We start from the raw sequence: 18,466 nt of genomic DNA, 5'->3' as shown, positions 1-18,466 counted from the left end.
ATCTTTTATGTCTCTTTATAAGTTTTTGAACATTTGAAATAGTATTAAAATAACATTTGGTATCCTTCTTTGTTTTAAAACTTCTTTTAGACTTACATATTTTACTATGTTAAGAGTATGAGGCTTGCCTGTACATCATGGGCATGCCTGGTGCAGAGGTCAGAAGAGGCCATCAGATGCCCTGGAACTGGGGTTATAAAAGGTTGTGAGCCACCATGTGCATGTTGGAAATCCAACGCTGGTCCTCTGCAAGAGCAACAGGCGCAGTTAGCTGCTGAGCAGCTCCCCAGCTCACATCCTTTTCTCTTAATTTTAATACCTGTGTCCCTTCTTGATTCTTTCCCATTGGTTGGCTTTTCCCCCTTCTAACACAGGTCATATTTTCCTACATGCCTAATAATCTTGATGCTGAATATTGACATTTTCTATTTCTTGTGTTTGATTCTTGGACACAGTTAAATAACTTGGGAACAATTTTGTCTCTTGAATCTTGCTCTTTAGTTTTTTGGTACCATTGTTTTTTATTAGTATTTTTTTCACTGACAAAGCAGGACCCTCTCAGCGTTCTAGTCTTTGTCCTGAGAATTAGATAGTCAGCCATCTGGTTGGTAGAAACAAGTGCTGTTGCCAGCCCTTTGTGAAGGCAGCATGGCCTGTCACCATAACAATCCTTTCCTAGGCCCTGGGTAGTTTCCTCCTATGTATGTGCCAATCCAAATTCTGCTGAAATCTTGAGGAAACTTTCCACCATGTTCCACGGCTCTCTTTCGCCCTCTGCAGAATTCTGTCCTGCAGTTTCTAGCTGCCCTGGCTCTACCCACACATGGTAATGCCTGAAGTCTGATTGGTAAATTCAGTTCTGTCCATATTGTACAGAGATGAACTCAATCACTTCTTTATAAGAAATAAAATGCACTCACTGGTAGCTGATCAGGAACACTCAGGAGACTCCCAAACTCCTGATGTTTCTTCGCCTTTGTAGTTCAGTTGTCTCTCAGTACATGCAGGTTCTACGTAAGCCAGGACGCCTTTCTCTTCGTTCCTCCTTGGTAGCCCCTCAGTCGTCTTTTCTAACACTGTATTTGGTCTTTAGATCTTTCCAATCCTGTTCCCTTTTGGAAGAATGGAGACGTTCTTGTGGTTGATGCATGCATACAGGTGCCCATGTGCACATATATGTATGTTCATGTGGCATGTACATGTATGCACATATATGTGTGTGTGCACATGTATGGATGTGCATGTGTGATATATGTGTGCACATGGGCACATATATGTATGCACATGTGGCACAGGTGTGCCTGTGGGTGCCAGAAGAGAAGAAAGGGTATCCAGAGGTAGAATTACATGCAATTATGAGCTCCCTGACATGGGTGCTGGTAACTTGAACTCGAGTCTTCTGTAAGTGTTGAGGGTTGGTCTGGTGCTAAATCCCGGCCTCCCAAGATCTGTTTGCCACCCAGGCTAGCGCATTCTCACTTACACCAAGTGATGTTGTGTAAACTTTGGTTGCCGTCAATATTCTCTGACTGGTTAAATAAAGTACCTGGCAGCCTATAGTTGGGCAGAAGAGAAGTAGGCAGAGCTTAGGTTCCCAGGCTTGGGGTGAGATGGGGACCACAAGAGAGGAAGAGAGGAAGCAGGAGAGAAGGAAGCCACCACGGGGCAGTATGGACCATGAGCCCATGGCCACGAGGGCTGGCCTGATGGAAGAGCCAGCCCAAGCAGAAACAATTATGGCGTGTAACTTGGGCTGTGTAGCTGGGAAATAGCAAAATAGCTCAGAGGGTTGATATCTATCCAGTTATTATGCTTTAAAGCTTTTACAAATCCAAAATGTCTCTGCCTCAATTATTTGGGAACAAGCTGGGGTAGAGAAGTCTTCTGAGTCTAATGACCATTCAACAACATGTAAGAGTAGCATGCATCTCTCCAGCCACAAGAGCGCTTTCTAAGACAGATGAAATAACTTAGACCAGATACTAATAGTCTTAAGCTCCATATCTACCATAGGAGCAGGGTAAGGAGGAGGAGGAGGAGAAGGAGAGGGTAGGAAGAAGATGGAGAAGAGATGGAAGAAGAGGAGGAGGCAGCAACACCAGTCACCTGGTTCTTCTTCCCATCGGTGAGAGTCCAGGAATGTCTGCAGTCAGGCAGAGATGGTCCAACTCTTAGCACCCAGACTCAAGACTGTGAAGAAGAGCTGACTTATCAGGGGCAGCGGCATCGGGGAGAACTAAGTGGTTTTGGCAACACCCTCAAGTATCCAGACCCTCACAACAGAATTCTATTCCTACTATTTTGCTATTGAGACCCCCCACCCCCTTGCTTATTCACATCATCAAGTTGCCTTGGGAAGAAGATGGAATTGTGGGATTGATCTGGTCAAGGAGACTCTCTGCTTCTGGCAGGACTCTTGGCCGGTTCCATCTCTGCCATCCTTACACTGAAGCCCATGGGAGCTCAGCATGCGTCTCATCATGAAACCTGCTTGAGCGAGGACACAATTACGAATTTCTACAAAGAAAGAATGCCGTGTGCTGCTGTGGCTCAGGCTAGAGGTCAATTGTCCTCTTGAACTTTTTACCCTCTGTCTGTGCCATTGCCGTATCTTTTTTTGAAGTAAGCCAACTATGAACGTTATCATCACAGTAAGTGAAAAGATTTGGGCCAAATCCTGATATTTATGTCAGAGTAAGACAAATTCTGCCTATTTCGAAAATTTTCTAAGAACCGTTCACAGTTTCCTAAAAAAGAAATAGAAACCCTTGGATGAAGAATGGATTCTATCTTGGATCGTATTCTGCTTTGCCCGTTGCTCTTTACTCATTAGGGTTTTGTTTTGTTTTTTGTTTTTTTGTTTTTTTTGTTTTTTGTTTTTTAATAAATATCCTATTATCAGTAGCATCACGCGATGTCCTGAGTAAGCCTGGGTTTCTGGGCTGCTGAGTACCCCATGTGGTATAGTGCCGGGCTGAAGAATCTAGAAAACCGTGGTGAACTGTGGTCTCTCACAGTTTAAGCTCTCCGTACACGTCCCCGTGTAAATCTGCCACCGAGTCCCACCATCCCTGTGGACACCAGGACACAGTCTTTCTGCTGTAGTCAAAGCCAAGCAAGAGAAGCCATGACTAAAATGGTGGCCCTGAAGAAGCTGCTGCTGAAGACAAAGACGGAGCGGATGGCCCAGCTGCTTGAACTAGGGGAAGCCCAGGCTCAGCTCCCGGCAGCCCCGCCTCCAGCTGAGTGGGTTCCTGGGCTTAGCTAGCATGATGGGGCTCCGAGAACTCGGACCTTCCTCCCCACTTGCAAATGTTTCCATCCAATATGGCCTCATATCTTACCTGAAAAATAGTCTCATAGCATAGTAATAAGTTGACAAGTACAGATCGCGTATGTTATTTTTTTTCCGTAAATGAAAAGGAAAGGGTCTATTTGACAAGAAAAAGGAATATGTTTCATATTTTGATGATCTCTTACAAGTTAAAAACAGGTCTATATTTTAAAGGAATTTCTAAGTAGCAGATTAGGATTGTTTTGGGGTATGGAAAAGAAAATTCCTCTAACAAGGAAATTTGGTTTATTTTAACGTTTTGAAAAGGCTGAATTTAATTATAGATGGCAGCAAAGAGCAGGAAAAAGGAACCTTGAGAGTTGTCCTGAAAAAGCAAAACAAAACGCCAAACTAAGGTACCATTTTCTGAAGGAGAATACAGTCAGGTAAGCTTGTAAAAACGAGAATATAAAAAGGGAAGGAAAAGCTAGGGATGTACCTTAGTGGCAACGCGTGTGCTCAGCATGTCCTAGGTCCTGGGCCAGATCCGCAGGACAGAGGAGAGGAGAAGTGAGACAGGCTAACCCCCAAACCTGGCATCTTGGCACCCGAGCAAGTAGCAGACCTTGACTTGCCGTTTCCCCATGGAGGCAGATGGCGATGCAGGCAAATAAGACCTTCCCCAAATAATCTGTAGACTTTAGTGTGACTCCAGAGAAGAGGGGCATCCTCCTCTCTAAGGACCCAGGGACGCATAAGAAAACCTGAGCACGCAGGCCTTCCAGGTCCTTCCATGTTGCTGTCACGAGGCTGCACCCTTCTGCTCAATCATCTGCCTCTACCACCTCATCAATTAAACCTGGCATGAAAATATTCAAGTGCACCTGTGTCTTAGGACCGTCATTTCCTTGTGAAAGAAGGCTCCCGTGCCATAGAAAACTGACACGAAGAAAATGTGTGTGCCTTTCTCTTGATACTCTGTCTTTTGTTACAGGGACCACAGCCACATATAAGGGTCACCTGCTAGCGATACCATGCCTCAGAGGTGGCTTTTCGAAGCCCTGTCAAAATCCATGCAATGGGCTTTAATTTATTCTGACAGTAACCCTAACATTTACAATCATAGCATTCACTAGAGCAGCTATCTGAACCCCAGATTTCTAAAGGGAGCAGATATTTTGATTTTGCATACAAGACACAAAGCAGATACTGAATATGGGTTAAAAAAAATAACATCGAAAGAAAAATATGAGCATAGGGAAAAGCAAAGAAATGAGGTATAAATTGTGTATCTTTTGCTACTTATTAGGTTATTATTGGTGGTCTGGAAGAATTTGACAATTCTTCTCCTTAAGTGAAATAGCAACTGAAGATGCTTTGTTCTCGTCCTCTGTCTTCTAGGTACTATTACTTGGCATTCCGAGCGCATCAAACACCTCCCGCCAACAAAGAGAGCTGTGTTGCTATCTTGGAAAAATCCAGATTAGATCACTGGGTCCTGGGGAAAACAAAGGTATTTTCCTCTTTCTTTACTGTTCAGACTGTCACCTGTGATGCTTTCCTGTCACTGATAGCCAGCAAAGATGGCTTTGTACCTGGCACAGCATGGCAGGCCAGACTCCAACCTAAAGATGGCCTTTGGTGGTCTTAACTCAGAAGTGTGGGACCTAGAAGCCAGAGGCAGAGAGCTTGTGCACTGTTCTGTAACTCGAGAACCTTTCGGCATTTCTAGAAAGAGGCCTTTGAATGCACTTTAACAGGTTTCCTTTTCCGTACCTCATGATCTAGCAAACATACTAACACATCAATCATAGCCGCAGCAGGGATGAGTTCCCTTTAGAGTTTTGCTCAGTTTTGTGTTAGGCTTGTGCTGTTTACTGCATGGTCTGATTTCAGTTTCATTGTATATAGCTTTTTATTTAGACATCATGTCCCTGTAAGAGCCCAGATTTTTATGGTTACCTCTTCAAGGCCAGTTCCAGCCTGGGTGTGGACTTCCTCTGTGGAACTCTGATCACTGAGGGTCACCCAGGGCTCCTGGCCTCCAGACTCTCAGCTGGCTTCATGCTGAACCTCAGGAGGTTCAGTATCTCCCTCAGAGAATATGAGGAGCGATGAGGGCAGAGCTGGGCTGAGAAAACAGAACTCCTGGTGGGTGGGAGGCAGTCCCAGACAGCACCTGGATTGTCCACACCCTGCAACCGCACTTTAGAAGGGGAATCATATTTGCCAGTCCCCTCCCACAGAAACCAGTAATATATGCATGAGTTAAACCTTTGTGAACTTTATTTAGATGATGGCTTTGATATTTGTTTTAAGAACAGGCTAGAGTGGAGTGTTGGGCAGCCCAAATGTAATGCTGAGGACAATGCTTGCTTTCAGGTTTTTCTCAAATACTACCATGTTGAGCAATTAAATTTGCTTCTGCGCGAAGTCATGGGCCGAGTGGTCCTGCTGCAGGCGTATACCAAGGGCTGGCTTGGAGCAAGGAGATACAAGAGAGCCAGAGAGAAGAGGGAGAAGGGTGCCAGAGTCATCCAGGCAGGTAAGTGGCCTGGTCCTGGCTGGTACCACGCCTTGGCATTGCCCTGAGTGCCAGGGTCACTCACCTAGGGCTTCCTCTTCCCCTTTCTCCCCTTGTCTTTCCTTAGTTCATGGAACGGTTTTCAAGTACCTACCCAAGTCCAGCCTCATACTAGTTTCTGAGAATGTAGTCAAGGGAAGCTCTCTATGGTCTCTAAGCTCCAAGAGAGACAAACACAAGCCATTCCAACACCCTGGGGTGAGTGGTGAGACAGAGGCAGTGTGAGCTGCGCAGTGATGTAAAACTCCATCACTCCACATGTGCCTGTGTCCTGAACTGACAGGGATAATTCACCCTGCAGGGTGCTATCTAGATTGTACCATCGCAGCGACTAACAACCCGTAGCACAGCTGAGACTTACAAACAGAGGAAACAAGCCTTGAGGCTCTGCCCAAGCCTGCTGATGCCTCTGTCTGCGTGCCTATGTCGTGGGTGCTCTGAACGGTACCCGATTCTCATGCCCCAGGTGTGAGGTTACAAAGCACCAGACTTTGAATGGCGAAGATAAATTTCTTGGTACTTTCAGAACAAGAAAACCACAGCATGCTTCAGCATGCTTTGGACCTCATGAGCCTCTTCAGAGACTTGAAGATGCTCAGGTCAATGTGGGGACACAGACGACTGCTGCTCATCTTTGGATGGAGGCTTCATGCACCGCCTCAAGGATGTCAGCCTCCACACTCTGTTCTCTCTACTCTTGGCTTCTTCCTTGCCTTCCCTTCTCATAGACGATGTTGCCCCTTCCTCAACAAACACTAGCTGTGTGCCTCCCTCCCCCCCTTTATCTTCACTCCCAATTATACCTTTCTCCACAACATAAAGTGACTAAAAGGACTGGACTAGCTCAGTGCCTCTCGCCATGGCCCCATCAAGGCAGGGTTTTCTCTGTACTTGGAGTAACAGGAAACCATCTCACCTGGGATCAGGGGCTCCTGCTCTTACTAAACAGAACTCAAAATGTTCTGGAAAATTAGTAACTAAAAACGGTTTCTCAGAAACATCTTAAAAAACCTGACCAAGAATTCAGAAAGACCCTTCTTCCATTGTAGTGCATCTGCTGGTTTTGCTGAGGGAGAAGGCAGGGTTGGGGTGGGGGATGAGAGACACAGACTGAAGGTGAAACGGTTTATATCAATTCTCTGGCACGTTTTTAAATTAATGTCATTCCCAGCATATGGTTTTATATTTTTAGCCTGGAGAGGATATGATGCTCGGAGGAAATTTAAGCAAATACGCCACAGAAGGAGTGAGTCTGCAGAGCATATTCAAGCAGGTAATTAAAACATCATTTTTGCAATGTCCACTTGACATGTTCTGTGATGCCGTTCAAATGAGTTCAGAGAAGCTGAAAGGCTAACGGCCGAGGAGCACTGGGCAGAGTCAAGAGTTCTGGTGTGTCTGTATATGAGGGTGGGGATCACTTCTCTCTTCCCCACAGGGATCATGGGGGCACTGTGCACATTTACCAGGGGCCATGCTTGCTAAGACTGCTCTCCAGAAGAGTTCTTATATGTCTACTACGGTAGAAGAGGAAAGCGAGGCACAGAGAAGGGAAGTGACTTATCCATCATCACACAGCTTGCTAGCAGTGGAGCTCGCCTTTGAAACACAGGCGGTTTGGACTCAGCACATTTGACATGTTGCTTGCTTATTGGACAAGTCTCTTTTCCTTCCAGGAGTCATAAGCCCCTCATCAGTGAAGTAAGATTAAGTGACCTTAAAGGTGTGTGATGATCTGTAAGGCCTGTCTGACTCTCAGCCTCACAGAGGAGGGGTGACCGCAGGAGCTGAAATCCAGTCTGTGTGTGGCTAGTGTACTCTTCTGGACCCCAGGGGCTGGTGAGAGCACACAGTGGATCTTGGGGCTCAGCTGGCCCTTGGCAGCCTGAGAGCCCTGAGCCCTTTGGGTGGTTCTTGAGTCCACTTCCTGGTTCTGTCTGGGGTTACTTCTGTCAATGGCGTATCCCATGTAGCTGTCAAGCTAAGCTCCCTTTCTGTTTGAAGTTGCAAGTCCCTAATTGAGGTTCTGGAAGGATCAGGATCTTGGTGGCGCCTAGAATTCCAGGAGTGCCAGGAATTGGAGACAGAATGAGAGTGGTAGACAGTGCTGTGACAGGGAGAGAGCACACAGCTGTGATCTTCTCCCGCAGGCCCCGGCCAGAGCCAAGCTCCGGGGGGGTCCCTCTCAGAATTCTTTGGCCATGTTGGAGGCCAGGCATCTTCACTAAGAACTCAGATATTTTGGAAGTAGGGGTGCCGTTTAAATGCAAATGTGTCTCTCTTAGCACCATCTTCTTAGTGATGTCTAACCTCTGCCACTTCAAAGCCTTATGAAAAGTGAACAAATTCTGGTTCCAGCTTAAGAGACATAAGCTCCAAGTGCATCTTATATTCACTACTTACTCCAAAGACCCTCAACACACACACAACACATACATATACACACAGAACACAAACACAACACAACATATACCTATATATGCATGCAACACACACATACACAACACACACAATGCACACAACACATACATATACCACACACACAATGTACACACAACATACACATACACACACCACTCACATACACACCACACACAACACAATACACATACCACACACATACCTCTCCCTCTCTCTCTCTCTCTCTCTCTCTCTCTCTCTCTCTCTCTCACACACACACACACACACACACACACACACACACGGAGTCTCTTCTCAATCAGATACCAGGCTGATTTCAGATTCTGCAATATGTCCAACATATGTTTTAAAACACAGACTTTAAGCTTGTATAATGTCAATCCACATAGTCCATCATATAAAAATTATGAAATGTCTGAAAATCATGTTTGTGGGCCAGGTGAATACTGCTTCAAAGCAGGAAAGGGCTAGCCCCACGACCTCTGCTGTGACAGTGATGAGTGGGTGTGTTTCATCCTTGAAGCACACGTGGCTGGGGTCCCATGGAAGGCTAATTGTGCATGTTTTCTGGAAGCACCTCCCTTTTCTTTACAAGCATTCACCTTTCTTAGCCTCCTGGCCAGTTCTCTTACTCAGCAGGTAACACCAAAATGTGTATTAGTCAGTTCTGCAGGGGGCTCAGGGGGCTATGAAGGTCACAACGTGTGTGGCAGGAAGCAGGCAGAGTCTCTCTACCTTCAGTGAACAATATGGACAGGAGCTGATGAGCCCTGAGGGTGAGGGCTTGAGCTAGGGCTGTGGTTTGCCCAAGGCACAGCTGTCTCCTCCTCGTCCTGCCATAGAACATGGCTCAGTTACAACTGTCCACATACCTCAAAAGCCCACAAAGAGAGGCAGAGATGACCAGCTCAACACAGCCTCTTCTGAGGATAACCTCTTTGAAATTTCAATTCTGCAGAGTGTGTTTATGTTTCTAGCTCTTACCACAGACTTCTTTTATTTAATGACGTTGCTGAAACTTAGGAAGCATTTGGCCTACATGTTGCTGCAAAGCAGCACAGAGTGAAATTTGTTTTCCTTTCATCTCCTTCCTTATAAAAGCAGCCCAGCTCAGCTTATCCCTTCCTTAGAACTTCCTCTCAGAATTCCCGATCTATTACAGCACATTCGAATACCAGCAACAAGCTGCCTTTTCATGCTGTCAACCTTTTTCATCTGAAATGTAAATTAATTCTAGCTGGTATGCCTTGACAGAGATCAAAGTCCCCGTTAACCTTGCCTGCTTTCTTCTCCTGGAGGACCAGGGCGGCCACTGATAGGAGCCCTTGGCCTCACGATCCTGCCCTCCAAGGCAGCCCTCAACAAGGAGCCACCCTTTCAAAGACTCCGTGTTCTTCCAGAAAGAACCACTGAGGTACTTTAAACCAGCCCCCCCCCCACCCCCTCCTGAATATCTGCCCAGCTAATTCTTGAGAGATGAGCCTGCTGCGTTTAATTGTGGCCTCCTCTAGGGATTCCAGGGGTTGTGTTAAGTGGCTAGTGTCCTTGGTGTGATGCAGAGGGACAGGACTCCAGACTGGAAGCCCTTATCCCGCCCAGTCGGGTCTTTGAGGTAGGCAAATTTGCATTTTCAAAATAAACAGATGCCTTTCAAATACATGAGCTGGTGGTCTGGAGATCTCTCCTGGCCCAAAGGGTGCACCAGCCAGCAATCAAACGTTGGAGAAAAAACAGACGGGGAAAGCACCCTAGGTGCAAGAGGATGCATTTCCTGTGCGGCCTCTGCACACTCAGTGAGAGCCTCTGTGAGCTGTAGGGGCTGAGGAGGGGGACTCAGGAGCCAAGCATTCTGTGCCAGTTTCCTTTGGGGACTGGAAAACAGCTCTGAATGTCAGTCACCTTGGCTTGGCTTGTTGCTTTTATTATTGATTAATTCTAGGGGTGGAGTGGAGGGCTCTATGTAAAAAAAAAAAAAAAAAAAGGAGAAAAAGATGCACATACTAATACTCAGATAGATACAGTAAAAAATTAAGTTATATATTTCCCACTACAAATCTATTACTTTTTGAATAGGTGTTGAGTTTCAGAAAGAAAACCTAGCTACTCATTCTGGGGGGTGGGGTGGGCAGTGCAGGGGTGAAAGCATATATTCCTCAATGGCTAGTATCAAAAGTAATAACCCACAGAGAATTTTTCAAACATCTACAGTGCCAGTCTCACTCTTTGATTCTTTGATTTATTTATTTTTAATCATTCTGCTAATTCAGTATCTGTTTCTAGAACACAAAGTGCTGGGCCTCCCTGTCCAGGGGTGAAATGCTCTCTTATAGGTGACAGGGGGAGTCCTTAGGAATAGAAATGTTTTCCAGGAAGAGTTGGCTTATCCAGCCCCACACTCTGCTTCCAGACACACACGCACACGCACGCACACGCACACGCGCGCACACACACACACACACACGAGTGGGTGGGACTCAGCCTGGTGGTAGTCCACAGTCCGTTTTCACTGAATTGTTCAGTGCTGTGGAAATTATTCTTTGCCACCATCCGCCATATTGGATTGCACACACCCCCTCCTCCGCCCTGCCAACAACACAGATGACATCTGACATCGGATGGTGGCAGCAGTGCCAAGGACTATGGCCACTTCTCTGATGCTCTCTAAGGAGAGTGTTTTTCACTAAGAGGCGCCTTGAGCCTGTGAACGCACATTCTAAGCCAGCGGCATGTGAGGCCTGCAGAAAGCACTGCTTCCCAGTGCCCTCCACAAGGAAAAGCAAATACTGTGTTCACACTGCTTGACCTACCCTGTAACAGCACCACATTTTAAGTGTTTAAAATTGCTCAAACCCTTAAGCTGCCCTTGGTTTTGTTTTGTTTCGTTTTAAGACTGGGTCTCTTTATGTAGCCCTTGCTGTCCTGGAACTTGCTCTGTAGACAGGGCTGGCCTCAAACTCGCAGAGATCCGCCTGCCTCTGCCTCCAGAATGCAAGGGTTAAAGGTGTGCGCTCAACTAAACCGCTTCCTTTTAAACCTTAAATAGTTTGGTGGTGATGCACATCTATCAGGAACCTGGGCTGCAGAGTGAAACCCTGCTTCAAAATAAAAATTTAAGCCAGGCAGCGGTGGCGCACGCCTTTAATCCCACCACTCAGGAGACAGAGGCAGGTGGGTCTCTGTGAGTTCGAGGACAGCCTCTTCTACAGAGGAGTTCCAGGACAGCCAAGGGCTACACAGAGAAACTCTGCATAAATAAATAAATAAATAAATAAATAAATAAATAAATAAATAGTGAATGAATAAATGATGAAAAAAATGTAAAGAGTGTGTGCAGTTGGAGAGATGGCTCAATAGTTAAGAACATTTGCTGCTTTTCCAGAGGACCCAGGGTCAATTCCCAGCACCTACATGACAACTGACAGTCGTCTATAATTTCAGTTCCAGAGCGTCTGACAACCTTCTTCTCGCCTCCTTGAGCACTGTGTGCATGTGGTATACAGATACACTCTTAGGCAAGCACTGATGCACATAAAATAAAAATAAGTAAAATCTCAAACAGAAATGGAAAGGGCTTAGGATACATACATCCAAGTGGCAGCACCACCTCCCTCCACGCCCACGAAAAAAGCCGTTTCCTTTAGCTTCCCCAGTGTGTAGCACACTGGATAATGGGAGCAATTTCTTTCCATTAGAGTTCCTGCATTGTTAAGTGCAGGAAACCTTACTTTAAATTAGGGTGTTTCTATTATTCATCCATTTATTATCTCCTGCCTGTGAGCACTCTTTCTTTGCTACAGCTATGATGATAAACAATAGGACTCACTGGGCCTTCAAATTCTCCAGCTCTAACACAGGGGTCCAGAACACACTCCCCTCAAGGGATGCCTTTTGAACCACTCTGAAACGCCATATTATGTCAACACTCATTAGAAGGGAGTTCTATAAAATCTAAGACAAAAAGGTCATTTTTGTACGATATGTACATGTGCCCTTATGTAACCCGTTGCTGTGTGCAATGAACGTGTACAATGAATGTGTACAATTAAAGTTGAAAAGTCATTATTATAACCAAGAATATGCAGTGAAATTCCTGTAGGTATAAAGATTGAGCACATATTACTTTTTTGTTTATGTAAAGCTGTATGTGGGTAGATTATTGCTTACACACCAAACAGCAGAGGGAGGACAATGATGGGATGTCCCATCAAGGGACACTGCCAGCAAGCAAGGCCTCTGTCCCTCCCTTCTGTGTCCCTGTTTCTTTCTCTGCTCCTATTTCACTTTGTCTTGCCTTCTACTCTGTTTCTTAGAAACCCCCCTGGCTGTTTCACACAAAAACTCAATTCCTCAAAGCAAGAGCTAGAGGAGAGAGAGAGAGAGAGAGAGAGAGAGAGAGAGAGAGAGAGAGAGAGAGAGAGAGGGAGAGCACACAGGTGTGTGAACAGACAAGCTCTTGGCCAGAGGGCAGGAAGCAGCTGCCTCCCTCCCCTCACTAGTGTGCTCACCTGTATGCTCACAGTACAGAGAAACATCTGGAGGGAAAATTACTCAGTGCACCTGTGCTCAAGATGAGCCTTAAACTGCAGACTGTGCCATCTCCCCTTTTCTCAGGCTTTGTCTCCCAAAACGGGGGTGTGGGGGTGTGGGGGTGTGGGGGCTGGGGGTGGGCTGCTGTATCTGCTCTCATGCTACCTGGGGTTGACTTCTGACAGCTTTATATGTGGAGAGGGAGATACTTGGATAGCACTTTGGGGAAGTGCCCCACCTGGGAGCCAGGAGGTACCCCGGATCCCCAAAAGCAAGGGCATGAGCATAGATGGGGAGAAGACCCCGCCTGTGGATTCAAGGTATCTCCAAGAAAGGCGTTCTGCCCAGCCGCTCTTGAGTACACGTGCTAGTATCTTGTCATAGCTTGGTTCAGCATACAGGAAACTGTCTTTTGCTGGGAAATAGATGTATTTTCCACGTTAGTGTGAAACGGACCATGGTGCAGTGCGCCTGTTGTTTGCCTCATGCCCAGGAAGAGAGCTGGAAAGTCACTGTGGGCTAGAGGGTGATGTCGCTGACAAGAGGTGAAAATGTGCTGCCGACGTGACTTTTGTTCCCCACGGATACCTCCAAGACTCAAGGTCAACATGTCAAAGGCCACCTGTCGCTATTGCCTGTTCGGGTGGAGCCTTTTTTCTTCCCTATGGGGCTCATAGAGGTCACTGAAGGCTTGACTGTAGAGGAGGTCCATTTTTGCCACCTGGACACTGTCTGAGCCAATTCTTATGACCACGAGACACTGGAGTTGTCCTTATGCTGACTTTACCTATTTTTTTTTCCCATGGAGAATCATAAAATGTGTTACCATATTCTTAAACTTCCATTAATTTGTTAGGCTGTGTCCACACAGCGGTAAAGAGCCTTGAGAGAAGCTAACTGTGAGATAGCAAGAATAAGCAGAGTTGGTTTATGTCTTGGATTTTGACCAAAAGATCCCTGTGGATACAAAGTCAGATTGTGTGTCCCTGTGAATACATGTGTGCTTCGAGCACAGCGTTTGGATAAGTGGGCTTCTCTCTGACATGTTTCGTGACTTGAAGCATGGGTTTGTGGCTGCATTCACCCAGTAGACCTTGCCCCACCTTTGATTTCCATCTTGGGCATTGCTCATGGATATACACACTAGTCAAAACTTTGGAAAGAGTGAAAATCCTATCCTATGTATGTGGAATTCAAAGTAGAAGCAATGGCTATTTTTTTGGTTTTTTTTCTTTTTCTTTTTTTAAATTTTATTTATTTATTTATTACCATGTATACAGTGCTCTGCCTGCAGGTACACCTGCAGGCCAGAAGAGGGCATCAGCTCATATTACAGATGGTTGTGAGCTACCATGTGGTTGCTGGGAATTGAACTCAGGACCTCTGGAGGAGCAGTCAGGGCCCTTAACCTCTGAACCATCTCTCCAGCCCCCAACAATGGCTATTGTTAATCCTGAGATTCACCAAAGAAAAATCAATTCCACCATTTTGAGCCAAATTTAAAGCAAGCTTTATTAAATATTAAATATTGACCAAGAGATGGACTTTAGTCAGTACCGTTCCCCTGGGATTTTTCAGCTGGAATGGCCCTGAACTATGTGTTGCAGGGGCTTATAAGGACAAACCTATAGGCCACCATACTTTCCCATGAGGCTTTGTTATTTTCCAAGAACTACAATTCCCAGCATTCCAGGAAGTTAGCTGGTCCCTGAGCAGGTGGGGCTTACAGGCTATTTTTTTGGGCATTACACTATCCCATCATTGGTCATAGAGTTTGGAGAAAGTTATTTGTATGTATAGTGTACACGTCTATGTGTTGATGCACTCTCCTCTGTGGGTCTGTGTATGGGTGTGAGCCAGCTGTTGATGTCAGGCATTTTTCCTCTATTGCTCCTCTTCCACCTGCTTCTGTTGTTGTTGGTGGTAGTACTAGTAGTAGTAGATGGCCAGGCTGGCCTCGATCTCTGGAGATTCGCCTGCCTCTACCTCCCAAGTGCTGGGATTAAAGGCCTGTGCCACCACCCAGCTCCCCTTCTTATTTTTTTGAGGAAAATTCTTTCACTAAACCTTGAACTTGCTATTTCAGCCACACTGGCTTGGCATTGCGTTTCAGGGATCCGCCAATCTCAGCCATCCCTTAGCCTCCTTTCTCCCCAGCTCTAGGGTTATAAACACTCTTGTCATGTGTGCAGAAAATCATTTAGCCTCAGGGTCTTGTTTTCATCAGCTAGGAAACGGGTCTTAACAAGGTCCGATTCTCAGGACTGCTGCAAAGGTAAGGCTAAGTACAAAGTTGTCCTGTCTCCATCAGATAGGAGGCAGTGAGTGCTCCCTGCCTGAGCCCTGCTCCTGCTCGCTGGCTTCCCGAAGGGGAGGAAAACCTGTGAGAGACTCTTCTAAGATGAACATAGTAATGCTAGAACTTCAAAAGCCTTCCCTGTTCTCAGAGAAAAACAGTTCTTCCCAATCACAAATATGGTTACAATAACGTCTTTAAGGAGGAGAGCATTTCTGAGTTTTAACTTACCTCTGGGTTACCCAATGGAGAAAAATGAGCATACAGCAATCCCGTGACCACCTTCAAGCCCTTTTGTTTTCATCTTTGCTTCGAGCCTCATGATACTGAGATTTACTGAGGCTCCGAACTCCATTTTCCCACCTTACTGGCTTAAGGCCCCTTTCACAACGTGTTCTGGAAGCTAGTGAATAATTATTTCTAGTTTTCTGAAAAGACAGAAATTCTAGAGGCTGAGAGTTAAAATATCACCCAAATTGGTTGAGGCTGGTGTGGAAAGCAAGTTGCCTTTCAGATGTCTGAAGCATTGGAAGACCTCTGTGCGCCTATCACGTTTAACCCACAGTGACAGGTGACTGGCAACATAACAGCCGAGTGACAGCCATTTGGCCCGCAGTTCAAACCTCAGCTCGACAAGCCATTGCCGGATCCTTGTTTGATTTGCTGTGGCCATGAAGTCTAAATCTCGCCAAGAACAGAGGCAGAGGCAAGGGTGACAGCTGGTAGCCATTCTCGTCAATAAAGTTGTGATGGTTGAAATGTACAGGCGACCAGAGCTAATCTCACAGACCTTGAGCCAAGTGCTTAGTGTCAAAACCAGCTATGGTCAATGATGCAAACAGTCCCCTGTCAGCAGCCATCCCCGTTCCCCCGCCCCCGCCCCCTTCCTCCTGGCCAGCTAAAGGTAGGTTAGGTCTTGCTTTTCCAGGAATAGGTCAAGCTGGAGGAAAAAGAACACTTTAATTGTAACAACCCCTTGACAGTTTTATTACCTGCAGTTTGATACAGTAAAATTAAGTTCGATGAGACTGAATTAGCACACACAAGCAGTTCAGCTCCTCCACAGCTGGGAAAATGTGTATTTCCAGAAATCTCCTTCCTAGGCCTCTTGTTGGTCTTCTTGCTCGCTGATGAGTTTCCTGTCTCGGTAGTTTTGCTCCTTCCAGAATGTTTTATACATGGAGTCGCACCACGAGCAGACTTTAGAATGCAGCATCTTTCCCTTGGCAGAATGCCTTTGAAGTTCATCTGAGCCACTGTGTCCCTCAAGGGGTCCTCTTTTTCCAAGCAGGACCCCTGTGTATGACTGGGTCATACTTTTTTTTTTTTCCTGCTTCCCAGCTGAAGGACATTTAGGTTAATTCCAGTTCTTGGTGACCATGAATAAGGCTGCTATGAATATCCTACCCTTTATATTTTTAAAGTTATAACAAGTAAATAATTTTACTTTGTAGAAAACCAGAACTATGTGAGCCAGAAAGATTCTAAATGGAGAGTGTATCTCAGAGGTCCAGTGCTAGCCTAGATTTCACACTCCACAACAACAACAAAAACAAAAAACAAAAAATAAACAAAACAGGAAAAAAATTCTAAGAGGTGGGAGTTATTTGATTAACACAGACAGAAATGTATTAGGTTTTATCAGCCTACACTTTTGCATAGTAATATATTCAGTTTATATAAAACTGCTTCCCTGGTCTTACTTTCCTTAATTCTCACTGTGGGATCCTATGAAGACTGCTACTCACGTTGTCACCAACGTTTGCAAGGAAACATTCTGTAACCAGAATTTCCTAGCCCCTGGTCTGTTGCTCTTTCCTTTTTTCAACATCCCACCTGTGTAGAACATTCTGGTAGGTGTCACACAAACAACATGAAAGGAGCATGTGGGAACTCTGGGACGTGGCTCACTGGTAAGTATGTGCTTGGCATGAGCAAGGCTCTGGTTTGATTGTTAACACTGGAGAAAAAAATTGGTTGCTTTTTTTTCTTTTTCCTATCAACTGACACCCTTGTTTAAGAGGCTTAAGAGGGGCACTGAGCTAGCCAGTGTACATATCTACAAGAAGGCCGCACTTCAGGAAGCCGTCAGCCCCCTGTCCACCATTTTAGAATCAGACAGGGAATAAATTACAAAAATTAAAAAAAAAATTAAAAAATCCAACTGCAGTTCACAAGAATGAGAGAATGAAGAGAACGGAGTGGTCATCCCTCCGTGTGCAGAGGGAAGGGGTCTTCTCCAGGTGTCCATGTTCGAATTTCTAGCGTAAGAGAAAGCTTCTCCCCAACCCCAAGCCTCCAGTGTTGGTAAAGCAGTTCCAGGTAGGGCTTCCTTTGAGTCTCACATTTAACTAGGATAGTGGTCGGGCAGCATTAAGCTGTGGAGAAGCAAAGCCAAGGCGGAGGGCGCTTTCCCAGGCCTGAAATGACGACACTAATTTTGTGTGCTGAAGCTGAAGGGTGGGAGTGTTCGTGCAGACCTGAGATGAGGGGTGTCTGTGAGATAAATCTTCTTGAAGGTAACGGTTAGGCTTTCCTGAGTTGCTTTTGGTGGCGGTTGCTCTTGAGAGTCCCCACAAGGTGGCTGCTGACAACAAGCTGTCACTGCAGGAAGAAAGCACCTGCTGGCTCCTTGTGCAATCTGCCAGTGCACCTTCAGGGGGATGGCCTGGTCTGTGTCTCCTATGTATGCACCTTCTCTGCTAGGGACAGTAATGACTTTTGCCCAAGCCCTTAGGAGAGCAGGAGAGTTTACCTAGCCTAGATCATCCACCATCCAGCAGAGACCTGCTAGAATTACGTTGCTTCCCACTGAGACAGTGGTGGCAATTATCCACTGGGTGGGTCACACTAGCTAGACTCTGCCCTCAGCCACTGATCTGTGACCCGCTAACTGCCTGGGAGCATGAAAGAACATGGGCAAGGCCTGGATTTTTCCTTCAACTTATAAGGGGGAAAGGTGGCTGAGATTAATCATGACTATCAAGTGTTTAAATAAGGAGGGAATTAAAGGATTCAGACTCAGGGCCAAATGACTTGCGTTCCAATCCTGGCTCTGCTCCATGATGTTGGACACGTCGCTTTAAAATTCCACGTGTTTCCTTACATGTGTGCAGCCGTGTCATGCCACAACTCAGGCAGAGGTCAGAGGGGAACTTGTGGGAGCCATGTGATTCCTGAAGTTTGAACTCCAGCTGTCCCACGTGGGGACAGGCACCTCTACCCACTGAGTCACCCCACTGCTCCTAGACAAGTAATGTAATACCCTTTAACCTCATACCCATCAACTGTGACAAGGGACCACTACCGGTTTCTGTCATTCACGATTACCATGCAACTTGCGTGAGTTCATTCTTATAAAGGT

The 18,466-nt window shown here is 45.9% G+C and overlaps 1 protein-coding gene across 1 annotated transcript in view; it reads left to right on the top strand.

Moving 5' to 3' along the window:
- The window catches only part of Myo3b (myosin IIIB), a 334,536-nt gene that overhangs the window by 210,679 nt on the left and 105,391 nt on the right, over positions 1 to 18,466 (top strand). Inside the window, exons 25-27 of the mRNA XM_051166432.1 lie at positions 4,676 to 4,787; positions 5,657 to 5,819; positions 7,051 to 7,131. Of these exons, the coding sequence (XP_051022389.1) occupies positions 4,676 to 4,787; positions 5,657 to 5,819; positions 7,051 to 7,131 (356 nt within the window). The remainder of the gene's footprint in view (positions 1 to 4,675; positions 4,788 to 5,656; positions 5,820 to 7,050; positions 7,132 to 18,466) is intronic.

Source organism: Acomys russatus, chromosome 24, assembly GCF_903995435.1.
Source record: "Acomys russatus chromosome 24, mAcoRus1.1, whole genome shotgun sequence".
Classification (NCBI taxonomy): domain Eukaryota; kingdom Metazoa; phylum Chordata; class Mammalia; order Rodentia; family Muridae; genus Acomys; species Acomys russatus.
Note: the sequence above shows the minus strand (reverse complement) of the source record. Positions and strands in the feature narration are given on the sequence as shown.